At 39.6% G+C, this 21436-nt stretch overlaps 2 protein-coding genes across 4 annotated transcripts; both read right to left on the reverse strand.

Moving 5' to 3' along the window:
• Positions 1-3111: 3111 nt before the first annotated feature.
• rpl30 (ribosomal protein L30) lies at positions 3112-6502 on the reverse strand. Of its 2 annotated transcripts, XM_008422070.1 has the most exons (5): positions 6440-6501; positions 6286-6334; positions 5770-5915; positions 4674-4804; positions 3112-3212 (listed from the first exon to the last, which is right to left on the reverse strand). In XM_008422070.1, exons 2-5 carry the CDS (start codon positions 6304-6306, stop codon positions 3160-3162), a joined length of 351 nt encoding a protein of 116 aa, XP_008420292.1. In that variant the 5' UTR covers positions 6307-6334; positions 6440-6501; the 3' UTR covers positions 3112-3159. The 2 variants fall into 2 exon arrangements, with proteins under 2 accessions (XP_008420292.1, XP_017162808.1); XM_017307319.1 differs by lacking the exon at positions 3112-3212 and having other exon boundaries at positions 4543-4804; positions 6440-6502.
• Positions 6503-16443: 9941 nt separating this feature from the next.
• Positions 16444-21319, reverse strand: rida (reactive intermediate imine deaminase A). 2 transcript variants are annotated; one of them, XM_008422073.2, is made up of 6 exons: positions 21170-21319; positions 20176-20281; positions 20025-20079; positions 19855-19923; positions 17858-17913; positions 16444-16649 (listed from the first exon to the last, which is right to left on the reverse strand). In XM_008422073.2, exons 1-6 carry the CDS (start codon positions 21232-21234, stop codon positions 16593-16595), a joined length of 408 nt encoding a protein of 135 aa, XP_008420295.1. In that variant the 5' UTR covers positions 21235-21319; the 3' UTR covers positions 16444-16592. The 2 variants fall into 2 exon arrangements, with proteins under 2 accessions (XP_008420295.1, XP_008420294.1); XM_008422072.2 differs by lacking the exon at positions 21170-21319 and adding an exon at positions 20905-21031.
• Between the last annotated feature and the right edge of the window lie 117 nt (positions 21320-21436).

The raw sequence follows: 21436 nt of genomic DNA on the forward strand, positions 1-21436 counted from the left end.
TTTTTTCAATTTCACTTTTTTAATTTTATTCCCATCTCTTTTAAACGCAGAAATATTGTTCCATAAACTGACACCTTGAATTGAAAATCATCTTTCCATCATTACTTTTATTTTTCAGTCCAGGCAAACATTTGTCTCATGTATGAGGGGATTTTTATTTTATTTTATTTTTTTACAAAATCTAACAGCAATCATTCAGTACAGGAGCAGGATTACTGAGATTACTAAGACATTGTATTGCTCTCATTTAAAACTCTGTTCTCATTTAACCTGAACCAAAAGATATTTCAGAAACCTTGATTTGAGAGTTGGAAAAGCATAGCTGTAAGCAACCTACAGACTTTTTTTTTTTCAGTGCCAGAGCCATGTTTTTGTACGAGGATTGATTCTGGAAACAATGCTTGCACTCTCCTCTAAATTGAGTCAGCTTGTTATTAGAGCTGAATGAAAGTGCTCGAGTTACAGGATCTTTTTACGGTGAGGGTATCCTGGGAAACATCGCTCAGCAGAAAATTAAATGCACCATAAGCCTAATTTGAGCACAAAGGGCTGACTTGGATCCGTGCTGTGCCAAAGACAAGTCTCTGAGTCATGAATGTTCAGGAGTGGACATCGTTCAAACATTGCTTAGGAAAAATCTCTCCTTCTCTTTATGGGTTTTTATGACGTAATTAATTTTCCAGTCAGCTTTTAGAAAACCTTTTGGCCAAAACATCTGTATTTAAAGTGTTGCATAAAGCCTGACAGATGCACTCACCTACTTTCTGCCAGTAGGACGGGGCAGTAAAAAAAATAAAAATCTGGGTCACATTCTGGCTGAAATGGTTGTGAGGAAAGGAAACAATTATTACAGGATAAAATCAGCTTCAAACATTTACATTTTAATGGAGGTCACTGATCTAAACACATTTCTTTATCTACATCCCTCTACAAAAAACGACAAGAGCTCAGGATTTGGTGAAACATTCACATTAAACATGTCTAATGGAGGGATTTTGTTTAACCGTCAAAACTGATTTATTATTATTTTTTTTTATGTGACAACATATTTTCTCTTGTTGAGTTGATGCAAAGCAGCAAAAAAAACAAAACTCTGTTTTTATGGGAGAGACTGCTCACACACTCATTAGTGCCGATGCGTTCACAGAGCCTCGGTAGACGTTGTCCTGGTTTCCCGCGGGGGGATTCTGCGGCACGTGAATCAGATCAGCAGAAATGAATTGAATGTAACTGGAAATCCAGGAAGCAGCTTAGGGATGCAATGGGTGGAAAAACTGGGCCAAACGGCTCGATGCGTGACGGACCTACAGGCTGGCAGCCTGATGGCACAAACCGCTGACGGATTGGATCGTCTTGTGTTCAAAAATCCTCACATTTTTTATCCTTTTTTTCATTAACGACTTACGATTCTGTTCCTCTAAACCTCGAGATCCACAAAGATGTGATTGCTACAGCGACAGTCTTAGATGCATCTGGCTCTTAAAAGCTTCAACTTTGACTCAAACCTTTGAGTGGTTTTGCTTCACGATCCTCTTGAGGCCGCCAAAATGTTTGTTTTCTGCCACATTTTTTCCTTCCACTCAACTTTAAGTAATCATTAAGTAATCATTTATACATTTTTTTAGATTAACACATTAGGTGTGTGTGTGTGTGTGTATATACTTATGTATATATATATTATAACCTTTATCTCTTATTGCTATATTTGTATTCATATTTAATACCTCAGATTGAGTAGCTTGTCAAAAAATAAGCAATTTCTCCTTGGGATCATTTGTACATCAGAGAAGTTAAAATCATCTCTAAAACTGATCTGATTCCTTTTCATATGTGGGTCAAAAACAAACAAAATGGCAGTAGGCTGCTGCTTTTGCTCTGTAATAATCATCTTACACATTAAATGTCCACATATCCTGTTGTGTAATTTGATTTTATACAACATTCACAGGTTTCCCCTAAACCATAGTTTTGTCAGTTATATTTATGATGTAGGTTTATTCACAGACAGCAAATGGCTGTTCATGAAGCAAGAGTTGCAGAAAACGCTAAAATCAGAGCCACCACTTGTAATTCAGAAGGTTTGAGGGACTGAAGGTCATCCACACTGACCCATCTACGCTTTACATGACGGATCATCACCCTGTGTGGCCTCTCATGCCTCTGAGTGTCCTTGCATGCCAGCCAACAACACGTTCTATAGTTTATGTAAGTGTCTGAGGGCGCGGCGCTCTCAGAGATTAATAGTTGCATAATTTTGACATCGGAGCAGTTCCGTCCTGATGGTTTGCACTGAACGCGCTAATCCAGTTGTGATGCTTTGTTACACAAGTATCTAAAAATAATATTGGTTTAAAGTTACATCTGAAGGATTTTAGCTAAACACATCTACTGTTCTTATAGACCAGAGTGAGTCCCTTGCAGCAGCGGTGTCAAACTCGTTTTGTTTTGGGCCAAATCAAGATCACGAACGCTCTTAAAGGGCCGGTTGTGCCAGAATGTGTTGATAAAACCTGTTCAGGAACTGTTAAAATATCAATGAATTCTTAAAATCAAATAATATTGAACATCTTATGAGTCCCTCCAGGATTTTGTGATTTTCTTTTTGGAATAAAAATCAAAGGCACTAATTTGGAAATATTTGCGCTTATGACGGCAAATGTGACTTTTTATTACTTGCTGTAGATCATGGACTATAATTAAGCCTGAGGCAACTGTTTAATACAAGTAAAGGTTTTTGTAAATTTTTGAAAAAAATCTGCAATAAACTCCCAATTATCCAAAAAGGTGCAAGAATTTGTTGATTTTACATGAATTTCCACAATAATTCTCAAGAAGCTGGAGGGACTAATATAATTTGGCAGTAACAGATAAAAACTGTATTGATTTAATTATTAACATTTAAGCACATTTAGTGTTTAGTCTAGAATCTAGAGGGCCGCATAAGAAGCTATGACGTGCCATATTTGGCCCCCGGGCCTCGGGTTTGACCCATGTGCCTTACAGCAACTGAAAATGATCCGACATTATGGGAATAAATAACAGGTACAGGGTTCTCTAGGAGAGGAGATGGCAAAATAAAAATATTATTTTAATGAAAAAAAACCACATGACTATTGTGTTATTTATTATTTTATTTATTTAACAATATTGCTGGCCAATCTACTGGGCCTGCTGCTGCTGATCCGGCATGCTCCTGATGATGTCAGAATCGCCTAAGGACAAAAAGACGAGCCAAGTCAGTAAAATAAATAAACTACTGTCACATTTCATTCAGTTCACATAACTATATAGTAAAACATACATATTTGTTTCATCAGCAGAAATAAACTAGACAGGAGGTGGAGAAATGTTACTAGCAAAGCACTTTGAGCTGCCCAAAAGGATGAGGCAGTTCTTTAAAATGCTCCAAGCTGCTTTGATGTAGCGAACCACTAGTCCTGAACTGGACCACTCTGACTCAGGTCCATCAGGCGCAAAAATTCGCACTAAATAGTTAAAAAACAAACCAAAAAAAGTTCATCTACAGCACTCGTTTACATTCAGATACTTAAACTGAATGCAAAATGATCTAGGGAACATTTTAAGAGACCAATTTGCCAAAAACAAATTTTAAAAGCACAGTGGTGTTCAAACTGCACTTTTAGAACTAAATGATAATAAATGATTTGTTGTTTGCATGTAAAATTCGGTTCAATTTAATCTCTAACCACATAACTATTTTAGTAGATCACCCCTCCCCTCCCTAAATGATAAATATTTTACAAGTAGTTATTATTATAGTAATAGAAAAATTCTGCTAATTTGATGTAACTGGATCATTAATTGAAGATGATGTGTTCAAGATTACAGCAGAACAGAGTTAGTCAGTGAGGTTGATAACTGTATGAAAACGAGCTTCTTTAGGAATGACTGCAGCAAATGTTCCTGCTGGTCTTGCTGTGCTGCTCTGAATACCCGAGTCGTTCAAAGAACAGTGAACTTTGACTGGAGGGGAAAACAAAGTGCAGAACATCAAGCTGTGGCTGATCAGCTAAAATGACCAGAAATGCTTTAAAATGGAATATAAAACCTTAGAGGCATAAAATAGAAAACTACCATTTCTGTGGTTGGAAGAAAGTATGAAATGGAGAAACATCAAGTACCCATGAGCTGCAGGTTGAATGAAGGAGGCCTAAAGTTACCAGTGAAAACTCCATCAACAAGACACTTAAGTCAAGATTTTAGCATGAACTTCTATTGTTGAAAATAAAAGGTGGTGAAAAGATTTGGATTTGATCCAGAACACACCGACTGGTCTAAGGAGAATTGGAGAAACATCTTGTTCAGTGATGAAAGAAAAATTGTTCTTTTTAGACCCCAAGCAGAAAACGAGCTGCATCTGAAGCCCAGACCAGCAAGATCAATATTACAGAGTGAACAACAAGCAAATATTTGGTATCCAAGCATGGTTCAGTTGACACCATGGAATAAAATGGTCTATTCTTCTTAATGCAAATATAGAAATAATTGATACACTAATTTTGAACTCTTGACTTAAAAATCTACTAGATTTCATTTCTAGGTGACGATATGAGCCGTCAACTTCTCAGTGAAACCTCGACAGAACACCTGAGGCGATTTCTGAATTAGCTGCTTCTGTTCAACAGGGCGGATGAGAGGCTGCAGCTCCTTACCGGGGTCAATGATCGCCAGTGTGCACACCCTGTAGTACTTTCCGCAGGCGGTGCCAAGCTCAATGTTGTTTCCACTGTAGTGGTGGACACCAGTCTTGGCCAGCATGGCGTAGTACTCGATCTCTGACTTCCTGAAACCGAAAGAGACGACGGAAATGTGAGGCAAATTAAATGCAAATACTGTAAAATTAGCAGGACAAATTCACAGGCAACAAAACGCAGCGACTTTTTGGCAATATTTAGCAAACATTTCAAATAAAAAAACAAAAAAAAGAACTGAACGTCAGGCTCATTAAAGATTGCAGTTTTCTGTCCGATCACTGATTACCAATCGCTGCACCACTTAATTACAGAAAGAAAAAACACCATCCTATTTTTGGGTAGCTATTTAATCATATAAATAAAACTCCAATATTCCTAAAATTGTTAATCAGGATTTCAAGCAACATATTGAACTCTTAGCAATGTCAGCATTGTGATTTTAAATTTGTACCATTTTTCCAAACAGGGCCATTGTATCTGAAACAATGCATGATATGCATGTGTACATGTAAGTAAGAATTTCATGATAACCCTTTAATGTATAGGGTAACTCCAATTTTTCTACACTCTTGAGCAGATATAGAGTGATTAACCAAAGATTGAGTTTATGAAGACCCTCAATTTGCTTTTCACTGCCTTTAAATCTATTGCATTATGCCAATTTTATCCCAAGATCTTCTTGGTTGAAGTGCGTAACTTTACTTGTTATGCACTCCAACCACACATAAAAGTATTAGTCAACACAAAATCTGAAAACTTTCCTCAGATCGTCCATCACTGGAGATCATACAAAGAATATCTATTTATTTCCCTCCATTTATTAAATGCCATCAACACAAAAATAAGCACACCAACCAAGACATATTTGGAGGCATAAATGGAGATATAATTTTTCCCCCCCCCAATCCAGCTGAATTAAAAACTAAAATCTGCATGTAGTACTATAGCAGTCGATGCTTTGAATGGAGTAGGGGTGTTGCACGATATTCTTACTTTTTATTAATTAAAATCTCATCTATTGCAACAAAATCTCAAATCTGTTGACAGTATGTACCTAAGAGCAGGGCAGTTGTTGGCCAGGATCACCAGCTTAGCTTTCCCCTGACGGATCATCTTCTGGGACTGTTTGTAGCCCAACACGTACTTTCCACTCTTCATCACCAGCTGGAGACGAGAGTTTATGGACTCCATGGACTTTTTCTAAACAAACAAACAAAAAATACAGAAGTCAAATGGGATGTCATAAACAAACTCAAAACTCTCGTATAGGGTGGATTAGCCTAAAACGTTTCCACGTTTCAGCAGCTTTCGCGTGTTAGATTTAGCTAGCTAGCATTAGTACTGTTACCGGTTCAGTCTTACAAACGTAAGTCGCATACATATCGCTCAGTGTAAATAAAAAACTTGATGCGCATTAGCAGATGTATAAATGAAACAGTAACGATTCCACTAAATTCTACAAATGAGAAAAACAAAACGTTCAACATGCTAGCTAGTAGGCCGCGGCGGAAACATGTTTCCACGTGAAGCAGCGGTCCAACCCGCCGCAGCGCGAGACAACGCTACTCACCGTCTTCTTTGCGGCCACCATGTTTGCGGTTTATTCCGAACCGGCCAACCTGCGTGACAAACAAGAAACAGGGAAACACTATAGTTATGGTTTTATCTGCGGAGAACGTCCAGAAAAGTACAATTTTAGTGTAAAAACTCGGAGCTCGACTTACAGTGAAATGACTCCAATATGGCCTCGGAGAAAAAGGAAGTTGCGTAGTTCGTTGCGTTGGTTTCTTCGGTTCGGCTTCCGCCAGCAACTACTGCGAAGATAGCTTTTCTGTTCCCTCGTCGGGGAATAAATAGTAAACACAACATAAAATCTGTTAATATTTGTGATTTTTATTCTTTAAAATATAGCTAGCTGGGTTGATTTTGTATTTGGACTAAATCAGAAACATAAACTTTAAAAGGGTTTTACCTGTTGGTATTTTAGGATGTTTTTCTATTTCACCTTGACAAATTACAAATAAAAAATAAAATTATGTTACTTGTTAATATCGTGAATAGAATTTTTAAGTTCCAAATTAGAAAAATCAACTGCAATACCGTTTGAAGCCAGAATTTCTGACTGGGAAAGAGATATTTCTCTCACCAACCTTTACCATAATTCAATATGGCTGTCAATAGTAAATAGTCATATTGAAATGTTTAGAAATATATTTTTCTTCTATTGGTTTTCTGAATTGCCAACATATCTGTTTCAAGCTGTTCTAAGCACTTGATTTAATTTACTTAAATAAAATGCAATTTACTTAAATAAAATGCAACACATGGTTCATCAACAAACCCAGCCTCAAAAGACGATAAGGCTGCAACACAAAAAATGTAATGTAATATTTAAGAAGCAACTGTCTATGAACACTTTAGATAATGTACAATGTAGACAATGTAATGTAGACATATATATATATATATATAGCCTATATATATATAGGCTATGGATACCAACTCAAGAATGGGGCCACAATCAGTCACCTCCTCTACATGGATGACATCAAGCTGTACGCTAAGAGCGAGCGAGACATTGACTCACTGATCCACACCACCAGGATCTACAGCACTGACATTGGGATGTCATTCGGACTAGACAAGTGTGGTCGGATGGTCACAAAGAGAAGGAAGGTCGTCCACACAGAAGGGATCTCAGTCCCAGGAGAAACAATAGCAGACATTGAGGACAGTTACAAGTACCTGGGAATACCACAAGCAAATGGCAACCTCGATGAGGTCACMAGRAAAGGAGCCACAGCCAAATACCTCCAACGAATAAGGCAAGTCCTGAGAAGCCAGCTCAATGGCAAGAACAAGATCCGTGCAATAAACAGCTATGCCTTACCAGTAATCAGATACCCTGCCGGAATAATTAGCTGGCCAATGGAAGAGATAAAGGCCACGGATGTTAAGACTCGGAAGCTACTAACCATGCATGGAGGGTTCCACCCCAAATCCAGCACCCTGAGACTGTATACAAGCCGTAAGGAAGGAGGCAGAGGACTAGTGAGTGTGAGAGCCACTGTCCACGATGAAACATCCAAGATACATAAATACATCAAGGACAAAGCCTCAAAGGATGATGTGCTCAGCGAATGTCTCAGGCAATGGGGAACAGAGGACGAGGTGCTGGAGATACCGTCATGGGAGGACAAGCCCCTACATGGGATGTACCACCGACAAATAACTGAAGTGGCTGATATCAGGAAATCCTACCAATGGCTGGAAAAAGCTGGACTCAAGGACAACACAGAGGCACTCATCCTGGCCGCACAGGAACAGGCCCTAAACACCAGAGCAATAGAGGCTCAGATCTACCACACCAGACAAGATCCAAGGTGTAGGTTGTGCAAGGAGGCCCCTGAGACAGTTCAGCACATAACAGCAGGGTGCAAGATGCTGGCAGGGAAAGCGTACATGGAACGACATAACCAAGTAGCGGGCATAGTGTACAGAAACATCTGTGCAGAATATGGACTGGAAGCCCCGAGATCAAAGTGGGAAACACCCCCAAAGGTGGTGGAAAACGACCGAGTTAAGATCGTGTGGGACTTCCAGATCCAGACAGACAGGATGGTAATAGCGAACCAACCGGACATTGTGGTGGTGGATAAAGAACAGAGGAAAGCCGTTGTGGTGGATGTAGCAATACCAAGTGACTACAACATCAGGAAAAAGGAGCACGAGAAATTGGAGAAGTACCAGGGCCTCAGGGAGGAACTGGAAAAGACCTGGAAGGTGAAGACCACAGTGGTGCCTGTGGTCATCGGGGCCCTCGGGGCAGTCACCCCCAAACTGGAGCAGTGGCTCAAACAGATCCCAGGAACAACATCAGACATCTCAGTCCAGAAATGTGCAGTTCTAGGCACAGCCAAGATACTGCGCAGAACCCTCAAGCTCCCAGGCCTCTGGTAGAGGACCCGAGCTCAGAGGATGTAAGAAACCACACGCGGAGGGTGAGAAGGGAATTTTTTATTTTATATATATATATATATATATAGTTCAATATCTTTTATTGAGCAAGACTACAAAAAACAAAAACTGGTACAGTAGCACTGGGAGTAGGAAGAGGAACTTGATTTTTTAACAGATTATCTGTCTCATACCATACTGCCAGAATATGGTGTCAGTTGTAACAAACATGGAAAAAAATCTATAATTTTGTAAGAATTACATACTACTGTACAAAGGTTTACAAAATAAAAATTAAATTAATTGAACTCAGAGAGTATGGAGAGTTCATGCAAAAGTAAAATAATAATTCATAGAGAAGTCTCCCAAGTTATCATCAGATTAAATATTAGAGGAAGAATTGAAGCACAAAAATAGAATAGAACAGAATAAAGTTAATTACTATATGCACAGATACATTAGCATAAGTACAGTCGAATTATTGTGCTTTTCTCCAAGAACAGTAAAGGGTTTTAGAAAGTTAAGTAAATAGATATATAAGTAAAAGATAAAATGGACACGCAAAAAACAAACAACATGCATTTAAGAAATACATTAAGCTTATAAATGTTCATAAAGTGAAATACGGAAATAGCCCATTTAGTTTCGGTTTTCCTGATTTCCTTTCCATTGATGCGTCTGACTAATAAAAGGCACCTTCCCCAGCAGTCTACTAAAAAAACAACAACAACAACAAATGTAATCTTTTACCTGCATTGTCCAACTACGTCAAAAAAAAAAGGAAAAGAAAAGAAAAACAACAAGAAAACTCTCGAAGAAGAAGCGTCCACAATTACGCGGGCGGGCCACCCGGACAGGAAGTTTTGTTTGTTTATTTTTAACTCAGAGTGACCAACTTATCCGGAACCAGAACACCTGGTCCTCTTTGGCCGCTCCTACCAACCCGTAGGAGACGACAGACACACGTGCGCGACGTCATCGCCGCAGCCTCTTGTCCGCACTCACTGAGCGTGAACTCCTCCAGTCCCCAGTGCGCACAGGGCAGGATGGGATGCTCCACCAGCTCTCACACTTCAGCGGTAGACACGACTCGACCCAACGCCAAACCCGAGGAGAGCAACGGAGCCAGCACCACAGGTGACTGCAAAAAGATAGAACTTTATCCCTGAATTATCAAAGCTTTAATGAAGGCAGGTGTAAATGCACAAAAAGAAGTTGTGTGCAGGGAGTGTTGAGTAGCATTCGTTTTTAGTGAACCTGACGTATCAAATTAATAATTTACTTTAATCAAAGCAGCATGAAAGTAATAAATCTGTCATTTGCTTGTATAAAAGTTAACATTTATGCAAGCCTTCAAACCAGTGGTTTTCCTCAAATCAAATGCACAAATCACTAATCGACTTCAGTTAAAGTAATGCTATAAATAGCCCTGTGAGTGTGTCTGTGGAAATGGTGTCAAGTTGGAAGTTCTCTTGTTCTCTCCATGTAGAGTTGCATTTATCCATTTAACGCTGCAGTGAATATAGTTTAGATATGGGATGCAAATTGGTGCCAGTGGTATTTCTCTGTGTGCAGCCCGGCGCCTTGTGCGTTCTCTTAGGGTGAGCCACATCTCCGCAGGGACAGGATGAGAAAGTTTATTGTCATTAGTTAACAGTGGTTTCTGGCTATGTCCTCCCAGAGCAGATTTGGTGACAGTCTACGGTTTCAGAAGGAAATGGAGAAGCGGAGTCGGGCAGGACTCAGAGAGGGCTCTTGCTTTGGTGCAAGTTAGTTTGTACACTTTTGCAGAATGAGGTGAAGGTATGCTTTCAACAAAACTATGTGTGTGAATGAAGAGACATTTAAAGTGGGAAGTTTGCTGAAGCAGCTGAGACAATAAAAAGGTAAAAGATTCACTAAGTGGGACCTCCTCTGAGGTGAAAGCATGCAGACGTAACGCTTTGAAGAACACCTGAGGAGCTGGGAAAGTGGGTCTGACTTCCCTGTGGAGCTGGCACACAAAATGAGATATGCTCACCAAAGTTTTTCTATTATTACTGGCTTTTGTTTTGAGTTTATCAGCGAAATAACAGTGAACAGTATCCCTGTTTTCTTGTTATCCTCAGCCTCTTGGAGGTCAGATGGAAATTTATCAGGACGTCTCCGTATTTTTGCATGCATCTTATTTTCTTTCTCCGGATGTCTGAGGGAGGAAAAAAAAGTAAACACTTTTTAATCCAAGGCCTCTCTTGAAGACACATTCCCCTAATGCCAAATCTTTCAGTCAGTTCATACTGCATGTTTTGTCTTAGTCAAAAACATTTTTGCTGTTTTCAGCTGTCGATTAGTTTCGTTCCAGCTGACTCTTATAATGTCGAAAGCAGAGACTTGAGACTTCTGCGCTCCATGCAAATTATCCCAATGCAAACCATTCCACCCAAAAACTCTACGAGGAAGTGGTGCAACATATCAGCAAGTTGTTAATGTTCCTGAAAAAGAGTCCTCATAAACATTAACTTGGGTTTATGTCAAACAGAGGTCCCTTTTTAGACATATTTTTGCTTTTAATCTAATAAGCATAGTAGATATTTGGAAGATGAAAAGGTTTTTATTTGTTTTCTTGTTGCCTTTTTTCACATTTCAATGAAAGATGTCCATTGTGTTCCTTTAAAAGTTAATGTTTTTTGTCTTATAGCAACGACAAAGTGATGCATTTTCATGTGAGACTTTAATCAGTAAGTTTCTGATTAGCTGAAATACGTTGCTACTGCGTCATGCCAGTAACCCCTACTGTACATATTTCTACTCTTCCTGTTTTTTTTTATTAAACCTGACTTGCAGCTGCTACCTGGGTCACGTAAGCATAAAGAGCAGTCAGTGGAGGAAGTAGCATTACTGCTGCTTTTTAATGCAGAAACTTTGAGCCTAGCATCTGAGCATTTCTGTTTGTGCAGGTTTGTGGTCACTAAGGAACCGCAGCCACTCAAAGTTCTGCTATTAACTCACCTGTGCTGCTGTGATTCAGGTCATCAGTCTGTTGAAACAGGAAATCTACTTGGGGAAATCAGAACATGAATTTTAAACTCTCAAAACAAAACACTGATCCCTTACCCTTCGTGTGTCACAGTTTATTATTATTATTATTAATAATGTTCAAGGTTGATATTTTGAACATTTACTTTGCGTCTTCATAATATGTTTTCACGGCTTTCTGATGACAGTGCAGGTTTATTTACTTTGTTCAATATCCCACACTTCTATACACTGTTATTTAAAAAAGCTGGTTTAAAGCTGTAAAATATGTTGAAGTTAGCCTGACAAAGTGAAAGTTTAAGATACTCCTGGTTATTCATTGTGATGAATACTTGTTAGCTTACTTTCTAGGAACTATTGCGATGTTCTGTGATTGTTTGCTGAGTCGTTGTACATGTTCCCAACAGGGGCGGCCGGTGAGAATGGAAACATAGCTGAGGACAGTGAGACCATTCCAGACCAAACACCGGCTGAAGGCGGCGATGCTAAACCCGAGAGCGAAGCCGCTGCAGCGGCTACATCTGCAGAGAGCTCTGCTGCAAGCCCCCCAGCAGCGGAGGAGTCGCCTCCTGCAGCGGACAGCAAGCCAGCAGAGGAAGCTGCACCAGCAGGAGGAGGAGCAGCAGGCGATGCATCAGCAGCAGGAGATGCACCAGCAGCAGGAGATGCACCAGCAGCAGGAGATGCWCCAGCAGCAGGAGATGCTGCAGCAGCAGGAGATGCTCCAGCAGCAGGCGATGCTCCAGCAGCAGGCGATGCTCCAGCAGCAGGCGATGCTCCAGCAGCAGGCGATGCTCCAGCAGCAGGCGATGCTCCAGCAGCAGGCGATGCTCCAGCAGCAGGCGATGCTCCAGCAGCAGGCGATGCTCCAGCGCCGGCTCCACCTGCAGACGGCTCTGCCGAAGCAGCACCGAGCTCCTCAGAGGCTGCACCTCCGGAGCAAGGTGGGTAACAAGCAGCGATGTGCAGAGTGACTTACTGAGCTTTATTGCGTTGAGCTGGGGGAAAGCTCAGACATCTCTGGATTCAGTTTAAATGCTTCTGAACATCCACGTCCTAACATTGCCCCGCAAGACATTTCCTTTAAAGGATTCACTTATGCTCTTTTATCAACGCAAATTACTCCTGATATGCAAATCTCCTTAGAGTGACTGATGACGGCATCGAGACAAGCTTCAGGCTGACTTCTCAACGTTTTGAAACAGGTCGGGCTGTGGGTAAATCACACATTCAAGTGCTTTTTATTTTACTTTATTTTTTTCAATTTGAGAACTCAGAACAACAAAATCCACTTGCACTTGGATCGCTTGACATCAGACCGCTCAGAGGTTTTGCTTCCCGGTGGGAGGAAGACGAGATGTGCAGATTTTTTCCCCTGGCCGTTGGTAACCAGAGTGGTTTTAATGCCCTGGTGCAGGTACATGACGTCCCCTCGGTCCCCAGACCGTCCTCATTCCCTGTGCATTGGCTGTAACCAGGCAGTATCCAACAACACCAGTTGGCTGCTGGAATGTGTTTGCAGGCCACACCTCTAAATATTTTTTGCTAAATAATCTGCCTCTGTGTCACTTTACTCGATATTCTTACGGTGATTGGTGAACTATTTGATAGCTCAACTCATGGTAATGCCTAACCAGAGTGGGGCTATAACACAATATCCCAATATTTTTTAAACATCTCAGAGAGAATTGTTCAAACCATCATTTGAAAATGAAAAGAACTGTTAAAAAACAGTTTAAAGAGACTGACGCTAAGGTTCACAGTTTAGCAGGATAACAACCCTGAACATACATCCAGAGCTTCTATGGAATGGTCTAGTCAATTTGAGAATTTGGTAAAACTTGGAAAATGATGTACACAGATGTGCAGAGCTGGTAGATATTTCCTCCAAGACTTAAAGTTGCAGCAAAATGTGTTTCTACAAAGTTAATTAAATGCTGAATGTTTTATAAATTAAAAAAAATATCTGTTATGAATCATGTTGTGCAAAAAAAAAGTAAAAATTTCCATTTAGCTATTCACTATTAAATGCTACTTTACATTGGTGTAACATAAAATCTAGATAGAAACAGATTAAGGTTTATGGTTTTAATGTGGCTGCATGTTACTCTTTGTCATCTGACAGCGTAAATGAAAATGCAAAACCTTTTTATCCAGGAACAAGTATGTAATCAGATATCTTTATTCCAGGTATTTTAATTTTAAACAATAGGTCCAAGGTATTGATGAACTGTGGAGATTAAAAAAAAAAAAAAATCTATGAAATCAACAGATTTGGCTAAGGAAGTCCGAACTTTCAACCAAAGCTAAGCGTGTTTCTAGAGAACACCTCGGGTTTGTAGGGTGATGTTTCCACCTCTGTTCCTCAGTGCACATCTGCACATTGATCTGCGTGACTTGGGGCAGTTTTCACGGCTATCAGTTCTCTCGGTGATGCAAATGACCCTTACCGCGGGCGTTTGTTCGGCCGGTCAACGCTTCATTTTCCTCTACGCTCAATGCAAAGCATCCGACTCTGTAACAACACAGACCAGAGAGGTAGGAGCTTTAGAAGTGCAACGCAGAAGGATGATTGCGCAATGGGTTTTCTCAGCTGTGTTTAGCCCACATATTTCTAAGATGTGGTGATGGAGAAATGAATGGAAATGAAAGCAGGACTCATCTGGAGAAGAAAGGGAAGAAAGGAGAGAAAAAATGTTCAAAGACCCTTAGAAAGCCTTGAGAAGTAACTGAAGGGTAAAGAAAAATCTGACCCTTCAGAAAAAGCCCAAAATATTCAAAACCGTTGCTCACTGGATTCAGACAAAATGCTTGTTCTGGCTCTCGCTCGATCTTGACGCCTCCCTCTAGTGTCCGGCTCGACTCGGCCTCAGATCAGACTCTGACCACGGCCCAGCTTGGTTGTTCTGCCTGCAGCCGATGTGTTTTCAGCACTTTGTTTGTCGGTGCCATCCCATTAATTTGCAATCCGAGTCCCCCGGAGAAACCGGAGCACGTCGTCACAGGGCTTCCACCGATGTCGGGCTGCAGGCCGAACCTCCTTTTCACAGCCAACGCAGAGAGATGATAGCGTGTCACACAAGCTCAACCGTTCCTGAGGATTTTAGGCCTCAGTTTAAAAGAGAGGCAATTGAGAAGAAGCGTGCTGATTTCACACCACCAGTGTCACAAGTATTTGGATTTATATTGGAGTTGACCTCATCGTACTGTTTTTCGAAAAAAAAAAAAAATCTTTTCAAAATCAAATCAGGTCAATATTCAGCTCTGGAAAAAAACATAAGAGACCACTTAAAATGATCAGTTTTTCTGATTTTACTTATATATATATATATATATATATATATATATATATATATATATATATGTGTGTGTGTGTGTTTGAGTCTTTTATTCTGTGAACTGCTGACTATGTATTATTTATCTTCCACTTCACACTCATGCACTGCTTTGTGTTGGTCTGTTAGATAAAATCCTCCAAGAACAGATTAAAGTTTCTATTTGGAACGTGACAAGATGCTAACAAAAGTGCCATTTACAAATCTGGATCATCGTAAAACAAGAGTGTAAAAGTCCAGTCATGGGCCTTTTGTGGCTAAAATGACAAAAGTGAAAGTCCAGCAAAGCATTTGTCTTTTTTTAAGCATGTGTTGTTGTTTTTTGGTGGGTTCATATCAGAAAACATCGAATCAATTCTGTACAACAAATGCTTTCAGACGAAGAGAGACACTTCCATTGTTCCCGTTCTCAAGAATAATCGTCCCAAAAAAGTAGGAAACTGCTAAATCTTGTTGCATCTACGGTTATTTATAAATCAAAAATGAAACCACTTTGTCTCATTCAAATACTTCATGTTTAGTTTATGCGACTTTACAGTTTGGGCCTACGTTGCAAACGTCTAAACTAACATTCCTGATTTGTTTTTCCATCTTTGATCTGTGCTCACATTGAACTCTTTCTCTCTAGAGGCCACAGCGACTGATTCAGAGCCCAAACCAGAGGAGGCACCTGGTGAGCAAATGCTGCATTTTTTTTTTTTTACGATTTACTATTTTGACATCCCGGTGCCCGAAACAAAACCATACGAGCGCTACTGTTCTCAGATACCGTGTCTCTTGTTTGCATTTCCAGCGCCCGGCGAGTGAAGCGTGACGAACCCGACCACACGGATGAGCTTGCTGGAAGAGGCGCTCCCCGTCCGTATGCATGAGTGGGAGTGGGAGTGTTTGTGTATGGAAGAAAAACATGCCTTGTTGCCAAGATGCTGACCCTGATGATGACCTCTTTCATTCAGGGTTCCTCTGTCACCATTGTGCCTTTTCCCCTCCTCCCCCTTCTCGACGATGCACAACTACAGTTTTTACTGTACATAGACAGATATGTTCATCGGAGAGAAGTTTTAGAGAAATCATGATAATCGATATTTATTGTCTGTATAGAAATTGTTTGACTTGGATTAGAATCTGTCCAGATTTTTTTTCTACAAACTATATTCTGACAAAAACCGTACTTTATTTTACCAATTTAAATACATAAGGTGGCCTTCTTCAATTTGATGTTCTATTGTTGTTATGAAGGTCCTGGAGAAATAAACGCTGCCTTTGCTGAATTAAATAAGAACATTCCTACGTCTCATGACGATGAAAGCCTGAAATTTGTTATAAGCTGTGAACTGTCAGATAAATTAAAAAGGCAGTATATATATATATATATATATATATATATATAAAAAAAAAAAAAGACACTCGAGACGTTTCTTTGAATCAACACATTTTGACAATTACTTTATTTGTTGCTTCTCCGTTGAGGGCCCCAGTCTGGAAACACAACGCTGCCTCTTTAGGAAAACCTGAAACAATTGGACGCCTTGTTGCTCGGCTACAGCTTGTTTGGGACGCGGTCGGCGAGTCAGGAGTCAGATAAAGGGCCGAGGACGGCGATCGCCTCGATTTCCACCAGCGCACCCTGAGGAGACAAGACAAGATTTCATGCATGCAAACATTTCTATAACAAAAGAGCCATTTAAACTGAATTAAACTAAATTTGATAAAAAATCTGCAGCTCAACTAACATGCAACGTTTGTTGATTTGGTCCAGGAAACGCTCATGTAATTAATATGGAAAAATCCTTTTGGAGCTAAACTTTGCTGAAAATGTTTATTATTGTTTCAATAAAATATCACACTTCTCAAATAGCTAAAAATATATACTTGAATGCATAAGTTTGTAGTTAAGAATTTTTCGTTAAGTTGGTATATCGCATTCGCAGCATAGAACAAGGCAGGATTAGCACTGTATAACAGGAACCTACAATTAAGGAACTGATTTGCATTATTAAAAAACAGGTGGACATTATTTAACCTTTAAAAAGATACTTTCAAGTCCTAATGCCGTTTGTCCACACAAAAGAAAAATGTAATCTTCCTAAAAACTGCTGAAAATTATTTTTTAGATATGCTTCCCCACTCCAAACAAGTTGGTCTTGTAAAACAAAATTATTCACATCAATATAAATATCCTGAGGGACTTTAACCCTGTGAAGTATATTTACATAGACACTGCTTTTACTAATAATAATAATTAAAAAAAAAAACTATAAATACTATCATTTGCATAAAATACTGTTTATGTAGCTTTTTGGTTATTGTTGTTGGTGAATAAATGGGTCAATATTTGCTACAAACATTTTCTTTCCTCATTCATTCGTTTGTTGGCTTGAAACAATGTGACTTTTTGTTGCTGGTTCTTTTTATATTTTGCCAATTTAAGGAGCTGGAATGGTAAGTCTAAAAAAATAAAGAAGTATAAAAGATAAATAGCACAAAATTCTCTTAAAGGCTAATATAACTTGTTCAAGGAACAGATTGTTTCTCCATTCAGAAATCTCAGTTTGATATACAACACTGGCAGAGGAAACAAGTATTTTCTGTGATAATCTAAAATAACTACCATCACTGAAACTCTGAATCTTTACGGCTTCAATTAAAGTCCCTAAAACTGCAGGAAATTGGCTGCAGCACTTTTAACAAACATCATTTCTGTAACAAACCAGCTGAAGAAGTTTAATAGACGGTTAATGTAGAGATTAATTAGCAAGACCATTTGTATCCTTAAATGCAGTCGCATTTAAAAACGAAGCAGAAGAATCTCTGCAGGCTTGGATCGGTACTCACTCTGGGCAGAGCAGCAACCTGGTAGGCAGCTCTGGCAGGGAAATTAGTGCTGAAAACTGGAAGAAAATAAAAGTCAATAGCTGCTAATTAAGGATGTTTTGTGTTTTGCTAAAATAATTTTTTTAATATCTTTTTAATAATAAGTAAACTCGGCCTCAAATAATCCCTACTTTGGCCTTTAGTTGTGTTTGTTTCACTGTGAGGTCAGAGATTATCAGCTTGGCTCATGTGTGACACCAGATTAAGGCAGATAAACACATTTTTATACGTTTCATGGGGCAGAGGGGCTGAAATGTAAAAAGGCTCTTCGAGCTGGAGGAAAATGCTATGAATTCACCTAATATATGCATATTATTACCTTTTGTTTGCTTCCATGTAATTTTTTAAAAAAAAGGATATAAGCTTATTGAAAATTCAATCAATATTTGAGTACAAGTGGAAGCTGAAGAGTGGGGATAATAATCTGATGAACTGCACACAAGCTTTAAACCACCAGTGTGCCAGAATCTGGCTTTGTTCTGAAGTTTCTCGATCTTTTTCAAAGGTCTTCTAAAGCGTTTCTTTGGATTTTGACTGCCTTTTACTTTATTATTTGTTTCCTATCTAGTGCTGCCTCCTGGTCGACATAAAGGAGAGGACAAAAACAGAAAGTGTCACATTTTACATTAAGTTTATAAAATAATTAAAATCTGGCTCACTGGAAGCAAAACGTCAACAAATGAGGGTTTATTCAAGACTTTGGCCCATCACTATAGTTATGTTTGGTCACTTTGACCAAATTAAAGGGGTCGTTTGGATTTGCTTTGGTTCGCTTCCTTTCTGCTTCCTCCCTGCGGAGTCAGGGAAAGTTTCCTGGTTTGCAGGGTTGAATTGGATCTGCAGGGAGGCAGGAGCTCGGCGTGTCGAGTCGCTGTCCTGAGGAGCAGAGCTTGCTGGGAAAGGTTGGGTTACATCGGTGTCCACTTACAACTCTGGACTCGGCCGGTTCCATTACACCGGACTGTTGTCATCCAGGAGGAAAAGCCCAAACACTTCCACTGCACTGATGCAGCAGAGGGAGAGCTAAATGTCAGATTCCGAGTCAGGGGTCAGGGGTCACAGTTGATGTTTGGTAAGAGCAATACCGATGGCTGCAGAGAGGTCCAGGGTTCAATTCCCGGCCTGTTAGCCCTGTGCACGTTTCTTCCTCTTCTTCTACTTCCTCTCAGAGTTCTGCAAACTTTGTCTCATCGCACAGCTGGGATAATACCACTAATAATGCATTAATAATATATTAAGAATAAGAAAGTATTATTTGGAGTATTGCAAGATAAATTCATATTTAAAATAATTACTTTTAAAAGGCTGTTAGAAGTTAAATCCAAGTTTGTAAGGTTGTTGTTATAATTAACAACAACATTATTTGAAAGTAATGGTTAATATTAAATGCTGACTGTTCAGGTTTTACCGGGCAGAGACATATGTCGTCATCAGTTCTCATTATTTTGGTTAAAAGCTGCCCCCTGGTGGTTTTACGTCAGGTACAACATGCTTCTCTCTAACAGCTGCAACGTTAAATAAAAACGGAAAGTTTTTATCTGGTTTCTCAATAATTATGTCTTAAATTTTAAAATAAACAAAGCAATATAGGCTTATGTGAGACTGTTGTGTGAGAGAGTCACTCCAAACTCTTTATATGTAATAATGAATCTGTGAAATCTAATTTAATTACTACTCATGAACTATTTTAACTGTCTTTTTTTGTGCATTTTAACTTGTTTGCATTGAACTGATCAGTTTTTTAAAAATAATTATATGAAGAAATGAAGGGAAAAAAACATCTGTGGTTGATAAAGTGTTATTAAACACATTCAAATGCTTTATTAAAGCTATTACTAAGTAGAGTTTAACATTTTCAATTCATATGGAGTTAGGAACTACACAGGAGTATACGTCATTGATACTTTTGCTTAAAACGAATCTAAATTCCCCATCTATCACATCAAACACTGGCTTACATGTCTTGTAGACGTCGTTGACGGTGTTGAAGTCGTTCATGTCCTTCATCAGCACTGTGGTCTTCACCACTGAAGTGAAACCATTTGGGAATTTGAGTTCAACGTTAAAATCAAGCGGTGAAAGCAAAAAGAAGGCAACAACAGATTGTGCAGAATGTGCAAAGTCTCACCGTTACTGTAGTCACAGCCTGCAGCTTTAAGGATTTCCCCCATGTTGCTCAGAGCCTGAGTAGAAAGGGAAAGGAGACTGAAGACTTTCTAAGAGCAAACTGTCACATCTGAGGCCGCGTGAAGATGTCTGTCTGTCTGTCTGTGGGTCACCTGTTTGGTCTGAGCCTGCACTCCTCCGTCCACCAGCTGACCGGAGGCCACGTCCATCCCAATCTGACCCGAGACGTACATGGTTCTGTCCACCACCACCGCCTGGCTGAGTGGGACACGCAAACACAGACAAACTATGTGAGGATGTGAACGTTTTAGGAGATAAAATGTGACGTCTGGGCTTTTTAAGCATATAATAATTGATTCTTTATTGTGAAAGTAAAATAATTCACAACAAACTGATATGAGTAAATTAAGGTGTATTAGACCCATCTACCAGTAATGTCATTTCAAATAGCACTAATCCGTTTTACATTTTACTAAGAGTTAAGTTGAATAAAGTTGCCACTACCTCCACTCACCACGAGGGGGCGCTACCACCTCCCCAAACTAAGTTAGACAGCTAATGTACTGAAGAATTTCACGAATTAATTCTAGTTTGAACATTTCAATGATACGGTTCTGATTGATATTATATTTAGCGACACTATTACAAAAATACTTCCAGATTTGATCCTGATTGTGAGGACGAAAAAAAAAAAAAAAGCCCCTGATTTAATTGAAACAGCTGATTGGCTAAAGCAGGAACACCCACAGTTTATTCAAACGCACCTTTAAAGCATTTGTTCAGTTTGCAACTTAAAAAAAATAAAAAAATCCGCATTAAATAAAAACAAAACCAAGGTGCATTTTAATCTTATTTTCCAGATAAAGTGGGCATAATCTTACCTATAAATGCCCTGCCTCACCGGGGCTTTCGGTGTGTAAATGATTTTCCGAGGAGTTGCTGCCATTTCATGTCCTGTCTGCTTCACCGCGATTTCTCGCCTCTCTACAAAGTTACACTTTTGCACGAGGAGCAGGTGAGTTCACTGGACAGGAAGTCCCGCCCCCGAGCAAACATGTCTCCCCCCCCCCAAATAGACTCAAACCTTCCAGATTTTGCAGCAAAGACATGAAGCGGTGCAGAGTTCTTGTTTTGAACTTCTCTTACCTGTACGGACCGATGGCATTTGGAGCTGATGTGGTGTAAACGATCTTTCTGTTGAGAGCAGACATGTTTTTCCTCTCTCTCTTTTTTGTTTAGTGCAACTCAAGTGCTGTGGGTTGAATGAAATGGCTGCACAACAGCTTTTGGGAACGCTGTAAAAGGAGAAAAAAAAAAAAAAAAAAAAAAACCGTAAAACTCAGACTGTCAGCGCAGTAAGGAACTTTACAGCGATATAAAAGCATGCGTAAAATGGCATTGCGCCATACGGTA

This window comes from Poecilia reticulata, linkage group LG11, assembly GCF_000633615.1.
Source record: "Poecilia reticulata strain Guanapo linkage group LG11, Guppy_female_1.0+MT, whole genome shotgun sequence".
NCBI lineage: Eukaryota > Metazoa > Chordata > Actinopteri > Cyprinodontiformes > Poeciliidae > Poecilia > Poecilia reticulata.

Excerpts from the sequence above, each read along its gene's own strand:
- rpl30 (XM_017307319.1), bottom strand. The coding sequence starts at position 6,306 with ATGGTGGCCGCAAAGAAGACG. Across the intron at positions 5,916-6,285 it reads TGGTGGCCGCAAAGAAGACG|AAAAAGTCCATGGAGTCCAT; the intron begins GTGAGTAGCGTT and ends TTGTTTGTTTAG. Across the intron at positions 4,805-5,769 it reads AACAACTGCCCTGCTCTTAG|GAAGTCAGAGATCGAGTACT; the intron begins GTACATACTGTC and ends TTTCGGTTTCAG.
- rida (XM_008422073.2), bottom strand. The coding sequence starts at position 21,234 with ATGTCTGCTCTCAACAGAAAGATCGTTTACACCACATCAGCTCCAAAT. Across the intron at positions 17,914-19,854 it reads CAACGACGTCTACAAGACAT|TTTTCAGCACTAATTTCCCT; the intron begins GTAAGCCAGTGT and ends ATTTTCTTCCAG. Across the intron at positions 16,650-17,857 it reads AGGTTGCTGCTCTGCCCAGA|GGTGCGCTGGTGGAAATCGA; the intron begins GTGAGTACCGAT and ends TTGTCTCCTCAG.